The sequence below is a fragment of the Dichomitus squalens genome, assembly GCF_000275845.1.
Source record: "Dichomitus squalens LYAD-421 SS1 unplaced genomic scaffold DICSQscaffold_6, whole genome shotgun sequence".
Taxonomy (NCBI): domain Eukaryota; kingdom Fungi; phylum Basidiomycota; class Agaricomycetes; order Polyporales; family Polyporaceae; genus Dichomitus; species Dichomitus squalens.
The window spans coordinates 1,115,941-1,124,811 of NW_006766888.1; the positions used below are offsets into that span (position 1 = coordinate 1,115,941).

At 55.7% G+C, this 8,871-nt stretch overlaps 2 protein-coding genes and 1 non-coding gene across 3 annotated transcripts; 1 reads left to right on the forward strand and 2 right to left on the reverse strand.

Moving 5' to 3' along the window:
* Positions 1-2,510: 2,510 nt before the first annotated feature.
* DICSQDRAFT_36895 (uncharacterized protein) lies at positions 2,511-2,889 on the reverse strand (the record flags this gene model as incomplete). The annotated part of the gene is made up of 2 exons (XM_007363539.1): positions 2,511-2,758; positions 2,838-2,889. Coding segments are annotated over 2 exons (300 nt in total), but the record flags the coding sequence as incomplete, so codon positions are not given.
* Positions 2,890-6,335: 3,446 nt separating this feature from the next.
* DICSQDRAFT_102034 (uncharacterized protein) lies at positions 6,336-7,981 on the reverse strand (the record flags this gene model as incomplete). Its single annotated transcript, XM_007363540.1, has 3 exons — positions 6,336-7,398; positions 7,450-7,803; positions 7,859-7,981. The coding sequence occupies 3 exons, from the start codon at positions 7,979-7,981 to the stop codon at positions 6,562-6,564; spliced, it is 1,314 nt and encodes a 437-aa protein (XP_007363602.1). The 3' UTR covers positions 6,336-6,561.
* A 96-nt stretch (positions 7,982-8,077) lies between these two features.
* DICSQDRAFT_t54 lies at positions 8,078-8,148 on the forward strand. The gene has a single exon. It is a non-coding gene; the product is annotated as a tRNA-Gly (tRNA).
* The last annotated feature ends 723 nt before the right edge of the window (positions 8,149-8,871 follow it).

An 8,871-nucleotide genomic window follows, 5' to 3' on the forward strand; every position in this document is an offset into this window, starting at 1 on the left:
GCATAAATATCCGAGAGTTCTCAGGCATGGCTGTCAGGCCCCGCCTTTGCAGCAACGACAAACGACTTACACCAGGCGATCCAGCAGCAGCACGGCGTCAACTGCACACGGCTAGCGTATGCAAGATCGGGTCTTCCCCGATGGACGGCATCGATCCATTACGATGCATTCTGCATGCGAGAGAACAGCCTCTCAACGATGATGTCGACGTAACTTGGTACAGCGATGTAAGGAGTATGACCCTACACATGGCGGCTGACTCCCACTCAGAGATACCCGCAAAACATCCCTTTCAAATGGTACAAGTCGATACAATATGACGGACAATAGTAACGTGAAGCGTTCCGCGCGCATTGCTAGCGGCGCCGTCTCACACCAAAATACTCTTACTCGATTTTTGTTCTCCTTCCCCGCTTCCCATCTATTCACCCTGCCATCAGAGACTCTGCCTTTCTCAACTACTCAGCTATGGAAACTCGGAACTTCTACCTGTCGCGCTTCTCGCCCTGGTTTGGACGCCATGACGGAACCTGCACAGACCAATTGATTGACGTATGTTTCGCCCTTTGCCTATCCCGACTACTGCTAAATCATCTGGCAGTTCACCGTCCCACCCACCGAACAATCAGACCCGAATAAGGTCCAAGCCATCTAAACCTCGTTCAACTCAATCAATTGAGATAGCTTTGGGTTCATAACACGCCCAGCCAACGCCATTTCCCCCGACCAACGCTACGCAGTAATAATTCACCTCCCCCCCACCTCCCCGGGCCTTGGGTCTTGCGATGGCGAACGGTCTTCTTGGCGGCCTGCTCATCCATGAGGTCGACCTAGCCGCAACACCGAAGGCTTGATCTAACCTTGCGGATCCCAGTAGGTCCTTCACGTTTTCACATCATCGACCTTTCCGTACGTATCTTGGATGACAGAATCAGCTGCGGACGGTGTTCGAACATAGGCGGGATGGAGCGTAGGTCCAGCTCAGCGCGAAAGAGGACTTCATCACGGTCGCGGGTCCACCTTGGCTGCACGTCCGCAGGCGATGATTCTGACGCTCACAATTGGGTTCAAACCGCAACAGGGACGGCGCAGGGTGCTCGGGCACGACGGACTGACAGCTTGAAACTCGGCGATAGGTTCGTTGTCCTGCGCTAGTGCTCCATCACGACGACCCAGGTCTTCTCCCCATCAGCCAAAGGGCTTGATATCTCTAGGGAAGTTGAGTGTGAGTTGGTTGCGATGGTGGTTCGTTTGCATGAGCTGACTGGCGGTCGTTTAGTGGACAACCTCAGCGCTTGCATGGTATGAGTGGAGATCAGTTTCAAGGCTGTGGGTCCCGGAAACACGTAGCATCACTATGGGTAGGGAAGCACGACACAAGTTAATAGCACCATGAAGCTATCCGCAAAGTACACTTGCGTAAGATGATGCGCAAAGAGCGCACGTAACAGTTTAACCAAATAGCGGGGGGGAAGGTGAGCCGTACCTGCCGATTGATGCTTGACTGTAGGTATTGCCCGAGATCGCCCTTGTCCATGGGTCTTCTCTTGGGTATATGACAGCTGCGCTGCCATCGCTTGCGCAGAGGTCGCACAAGCTCATGTTGAAGTAAAGGTGAGCGATCTTATTCTCGACATCTGGCCCCTTAATGGTCATGCTCCGTTGTGTCTTCGCATGATCCTATTATCCATGAAAGCTAAAGTTCTGCCACACATGTCTCTTTTCGGGCCCGCATTTCATTACCTGTCGGGTCCCTTCTTCTATAGCTGCGAAGCTTACTGCGGGGAAGCCTCGTCGGGGCTCAATTCGACGGGCATACATCAGTCATGGCGGAAGTGATCCACGATGCATCTCCGCATCTGACATCTCCGGCGTTCAAACGCAAACTCGTGTCCTGAAGCAGTGCAGACAAATTCATTGCACCGGAAAGGATCAACCCATTCCCGCCGGAACTAGCAGCCGACACAAACACGTTGCCTGTGCATGCATGTCGCTGTGATGCATATGTGACGTTGGTCGTTCAATCGCAGCACGAAGCTTGGGGCAGGTACGCCACAGGAAGCACGATAAATGAGGCGTGCGGCGCGCGACGGACACGCAAGGCAAGTAACGGAGATGAGAGGCGCGAGTGGCGTAAATGTGATTGACCATAGGATAAGTTGGGCGTGCAACGGTAAGAGGTATGCAATTAGGCGAGCATAATCATACAGCGAGGCGAGAGGACCAGATCTAACAATACAGTGTAGTGGATGAGCGGACGAGGAGATTGTTCATGGATCATGCTCAGGAACCCCACAGCCACGGTCAAACCTAGTATGTGGTGCGATGCATAATGGCGGCGACGACGGCGACGCCAACAACATCCGCCTACGACGGATCGTCACGAACAACGCAGTCGAGTCGGAACGCGACAGCGACTATGATCGCACGCCGCGCGTTGGCGAGTGCATCGGTCTTGACATCGACATCGAGCTCGAATTGCGCGGTCGGTGATACCGGCCACCGCCTGGTCGCCGCGCATCCATGGTGAGCTTCTGGAGCTTCGTGACGACGTCGCGCGCGAGGAAGACGGTGCCCTTCTCCTCCTCATAGAGTGTAGCGTGGTCCTCGATCGGTTCGAGGATGTGCATGTCTGCGGGGTGGACGGTCGCGCGGTGCGAGTACCGGAAGAGGGTGATGAACTCGTGGCGGAAGACGTGCACGTCGGCGGCCATGAGCGCGGAGGACATGCATCCCTGCGCAGGCGAGTCGGAGGGCACTAGGCAGACGGGACGAAGCGCCACAGTCAGCACGGAGTCACTGGTGCGTCATGGCCGGGCGCGCGGGGCCTGACTCACCTTGGACGAGGCAGACGTCGCCCTTGATCCGCGCGAAGGCAAAAGTGGGTTTTGTTGGGCTCGCGCTGCGAGGTGCGAGAGTCGAGGGCACTTGAGGGGGCATCGTGCAGAGAGCGGAGGAAGAACAGGATGCGACTGCGGCCATTTCAAGCTTTGTCTCGGGTAGTAGTGCGCCTATGTACGCGGCTTCTCCGAGGATGGTGTGGGACGTAGCACAGGGGTAGATGGACTTGGGCCTTCTTATAGAGCTGGGACGGGTGAGCGGCGAGTGGCGAGAGAGGGCTCGTAGAGTTTGGGCGGATGTTCCGGGGGCGGAGCGTCAGGTAGGGAGACTTTATAGAACGGCCACAAAGTGCGAGACACGCTTCGGCCACGCGGGATTGGAATCTGTTGTGCTTCTGGGCAAGCGACAGCAGCCGCGCCCGAACCGTTGTTCCAGCCTCTTTTACACCCTGAAAATAACTCGACATCAGCTCGTCCATTCGTTGTCCAGCGCGCAGCTCGCCGCATCGGATACATCATCCATCACCCATCGCTCTATCGCTCCGAGCCCGAGCGGTCCTCGATCCATCCTCGGTGCTGTGCACCTCCCCGCCACAGCGCCTGACCCTACTTATCCGGCTACTACTTGTATCTCAAGACTCGCCATCGCACTAATATCCCACTCCGCGACGTCAATGGCGTCTGCGATTGAACAAGCCCCAGTCTAACGGAGCCCACTCCGTTAACTTGCAAGTCGATATCTCCCACTTGCAAGCCCCGCGCAGTCCCGAACGGTCGACTGCGGCTCTAGAGCCTGAGAACGTCATCCGAGAGCAAACCCATGACCGACCGCGGGGAGTCCACACCTGCTGCGAGTAGTGGTACAAGCTTCCCATCAGCTTGTCCTGTTATCCGAGCGATAGAAGTTTCTTGTCGCAAGAACTCGAACGCATTGCGAAAGGCCGGCGGCGTTTCTGGTCTTGTGCAGCGGCCGCAATCATCGCACTGGCACCAGCCGTAGCGCTTGAAGTTGCCTCGCACCCCGACTCGGACTCGGACTCGGTGTCGGACTCACAAGAGAAGCTGCTATCGGCGACGTCTGACGCCGCAAACAAACGCCTCTACCAGTTGCCTGCGGAGTGAATATTTGAATGGTGATATTCGTAGTGCACCTCATCCTTGGCTCATCCCGACTGCTCCGGCGTCATGCCAGTGAATCATGATGAGTCCAGAATGTGCAGATCGATGCCACAAATGCAATCTCTAACGTGATCGAGACGGCAAACATGACTCGAGGTTTCGTACGACGTACTCCGCTCGCGAAGGATCAAACCCCCGCCCTCGTTGCTTACGGATCATTTTCTCCAAACAATCTTCCCTGCTATGTTGTAGCCTCGAATCTGAGCGTGGAACATAACAAGCACCGAAAGCACCGCGACCAGCCCAGACTAATCCTGCGATTGTCGCAAGACCCTAGTCAAAAGCATCGGCCGACGAAGTCTGGACGGTCGCTGAGTCTGGGCTCACTTACGTCCGAGAGCGAGCTCGAGCCCATCATATGATGCTGCCGCCTACAAAAAAACACGAGCCTGCAACGTTATGGCCATCGGAGGATGTCCGAAGCAGAGCGCATCGTGACGCTCCGCCGTCCATCTCCAACGATCAAATGACCCGCAGAGCCTTCTGGCAGCCTCACAACCTTGAGTCGGCTCATGTCGGCACCTCGCACCCGGTCGGGCGAGAAATGGCTATCGTGTGCCCACTCGACCTCCCGACCGACTCTCACCTATCCCGTGTCCCAGCCGCTCGAAGCTTCCATCCATAGCAATCACAGGCACGAGAGGATCCCATTCAATTCCGATTGTGAAAGTACGTATGTATCTCGCTAGGTGTGGTCACATTCTCGGAGAGGAAGCGTCAAGCGATGGGCAAGTGACCAATGCTTTATGGCTTGCGGAAGTGCTGCCTACTACCGACAGAGACAATATTACCCTCTATGCAGCAAATGCTCTCCACATATCTGGGCGCGTCGTGAGCAGGTGGGTGGGAGCGAGAGAGGCCGCTCGTAACACCAGTGCTGTGATTGGTATCCTTGGGTGGTCGGAGGCGCTGCTGGTAACGCCTCCGCAGATCAGGTTGGCGAACGCACCTGGCGATGTCAGTGATAGAACCATTCGCGCTCCTACGAACCCTACTAGGCATTCGACACGCAGAATGCAACGGCTGTGCATGGTCACGGCGGTGCTCTCCCCGCGACGCGCAGGCAATCGCGCACATATACGCGCGCAAATGCATGCACCATGGCGGCAAATTGTTGTCGACTGACCGGTTGCGAGTAGGACGCAGGCCCACACCCGCGCCACCGTGTCGCTGTACGCGGCTGTGCACCGGACGAAGTGCCACCACGCTGTTGGAGTGCTGGGTCCGGCATCTCAGCGTCTGCAGTGGACATGAAGCCCGACGGGAGCAAGGAGGGGCGTTCCTGGGAGGCTGCGCCTCCTGACTTGATGATAGCAAATAGCCTTTCAGCCCGCAGCAAGCCCATCTGCGTCTACTGAGAGATTCCTATTCGTACTGCGCAGATATCGCACGCATCGCATCTGGAGATTCGGTGCCTTTGCACCATGCCACCACGCCACGTGAGGGAAATCTACGCCAGGCTTTCTCGGAGAGGCATATTCGGGAGTCGTCTATATCGCAGAGTTTCGCACAGGGCAAGGATTCAAGGACTCGTGCGCTGCGGCTGTGGGAGGAAGAAGCGTTGAGTAGCGTGGAGGCGGAGCGACTCTTGTACTGTCTCCGCAGCAGCGCGCGTTAGACCTGGCGGCGACTGGGATTTGTGTGGGCCATGGAGCCGGATCGGAACGCACAAAATGAACTGAGAAGTCGAGAGAGGTCCCAAGGCGGCCGGACCGTGGTTGGGGGGTTAAGACCCTGGCCAAGGAAGCGGGTACACATGATATCATATCTTGGCAGCTTGGGCAGTGGGCTCGTGGCCGCGAGTGGCATTGGACGAGGGCGAACTGTTCGCTTGAGGCTTCCGTGTGAACGCAGGGCGACTGCTCCCCTATACGCATGATCTGTGAAGTCGTACTCGGCATACGGCAGCGACAAGTTCATACATACGTACGGCGGCAGTTGTGTTGTGCGTCTGCCGTTCTAGCGAATGGCTGGTGCTCGGCGAGTCGGATGTCGTAACAACTATCGCAGGGTGGCATTCAACGCCCGAGGAAGGTCACTTCTGCAGCACAACGTGCGACTCGAAGGGTCTGGACTATAGGGACATAATGTGATGAACAACGCAGGGTGCTCTCCACCGATAGATATCACTCACCGTAGTTGTTCCACTGTGACTGATCCTTTCTGTGGAAGATGTGAGCCAACTTAGCATAAGGCACAGCAGCAGAAATGCGGCGGGACTGATGTCGATGCTATATCTGGATGGCTCTGCCACAAACCTCAAACAAGCCGGCAAGCGATGAACCTGAAAGTGGACGGCCAAGGGAAGAGATGGAAGGAAGAAGCATTATGCAATTCGTTTTATAGTGGGATACGGTACGTGTTATAGTACATGGGCTGGTCCGAGGAGAAAAAAAATTGAAACTTCATGCTATAGCTATCATAGTCATACAAAGGCACACCGTTTCGATATTGGCACAAGCCCATGAGGCTTGGATTACGAGTAGAGAAAATCTGCCGAAGAAATTCTACGGCACTCTGCGGTGTCGCCGCGTGCGCAGAATCATGCAGTCGGCTGTGGAGTAGGTGCTTGAGTGGTTTTGCTACCTGGTCCCCTTTCAGCATCGCGGGGGACAGAAGGAACATTAGGGTCGGCGTCTTCGATGGTCTCCGGAAGGCCGAAGCTGGCCGAGCGGTTCCTCGGGACGAGCGAGCCGGTCTCTGCGATGCGTGCCCCGCGCTCGACACTTTCGCGACGACTATGACTCTGCCCACGGCTCATGCTGCGTCGTAGTCTCCCCGTCTCGGCGACGCGTCGCTCGGAGCTTCCGCGTCTGTTGAACGAGTTCCGGCGGCTGTGGAAGGATTCCACAGGGGACGGCGTCCCATCATGATCCTGGGATGTGGAAGATATAGGGTGCGAAGTAGTCCATGTCTGATGGAGGGATGTGGACGGGGAGCCGAAGGAGGACGAGAGCGAGGGTGGGGGCACGGAAGGATAGGATAACATTCGCGTGCCTCCTGCTGTGAATGTAGGCGGACTGACAGCGACCGAACCTATTGATGGAGGTGTAGTGAGATTCGTTACAGCACTGGTGTAGCTTGCAGGAAAGGGTGATGTAGTGACGGGAGAGAAGGGGAAGGGCGAGGTGCTAACGGAGGAAGGAGAATGCGAGAGAGGAGTGGTCGACTCCGACGAGATGGTGTTGGCGGGACGATGGATTTGCGATGGTGGACGCGGTATCGGAACGGCTGATGCATGCCTGGCTGGGTGAGAAGAATTGGAGGGGATGTGGACAGAACTTGAAGGAGAGCTCCCGGTGCTCGACCGACGATGTGTAGGTTGGGAAAATGGCTCGGACTGTGGGAGCCCTATGAGGCTGTCAACGGGCAACCCGAGCTACGGCGCGTTGTAAGAGATGCACTGAGAGGAACGGTCACAACAACCTACCCTGCGACGATGCTGGATCAGTTCCTCCCTGTACACCTCATTCAGCCGCGAGATCCGGACGAAGTCCTGTTCCGTCTCGACCAAACGACTCCTCAACGCCTCGTTCTCCCGCCTCAGTGCATCAAGAATCATGTCCGAGCTTGGCCCTCCATTGCTTCTGCTGAATAGATGTGCAAGTTGGGGGGCTATTCGGGCATCTAGGGGAGACCCGCTGTCAGTCCCGTTCAGATGGGAGGGGCCTGCTTGCTGCTGCTGAGACAGTCGTAAAGCAGAGATTTCTCTGGATAGTCTGTTCACATGGGACTCCGACTCCGCCTCAAGGACATTTTCTAGTTCAATCTTTTCCTCCCGTAGCTAAACGGATGAAGGGAATCAGCGACTACTCTCAACCATCCTTGAACAACCTGACCTGCTCTAGCTTCCTGGAGAGAATGTTTATAATACGTTCCTCTTCTGCTTCATACTGATTAATGAGGTCTTCTCTGCTGCTGGAGTTTGTGGACAGGCGTCGGATGGGAGGTGAAATAGACATGACGGAGTCTGCAAGAGATCGCCATTAATCCCTCAGCATCCCCACCCATCCAGCCAGGCACCTATAATATACAACTTTGGTGTTGGATGTTTGCTAGCATTAATGGGGTAGTGGTAACCTGGGTCGTTGCCATCGACCCGCCGGGGGTTCGATTCCCCCTTAATGCACGTCCATGATCTTTCCTGAAATCTTTTACCGGTGGAGTTATGCAACGCATATCATACACAGCGTGAAGGGCCAGATTTTGGCGGGGGAGAACATGCGGAGAATGTGCGGATTCCCACGACATTCTCTCCACATTCTCCCCCATGTTCTCCAGGACGGCGAATCTGTAGACTACATGCATGTTGCCTCGACATTCTCACCATGTTCTCTAGTTCTCGATTCGGTAGCCTCGTAATGCATGGATACTTGTCAGATAAGTTTTCGACGTGGCATTATGGAGCGTCACCACTGTTGAACCTGGGGGGCGAAGGCCTCTCCCACGGGTGGCAACGACAGCGGATAGCCTGCAACTCACCTAGAAGGGTTGTTGGTTGTAAGAGGCTTGTTAGAGCGATGAGAGGAGATGTTCGAGTGAACTGAACTGTAGATTGGGGGTACAGAGGTCCCCTATATATACTACTGTACATCTGTGGCTACATAGTACTATACAGTACATTCCCAGGATGCACAGTCGCACAGAGAAGCGGTGCGTACACAGCGAAGCTGTGTGTGTACCACATGAGTAGTACAGCCTCGGTTATTGCAGTAACCGGCTGTGCTGTTCCATATCTTGTGACGGCTGTGTTAGGCAAGCTGTGTAAACCAGCGCCTGTTCAACACTCCCCCTCGCTAAGTATCCGAATGGTTACGCAAGCGTAGCAGGCGCTTTTAAGCAGCTCTGGACT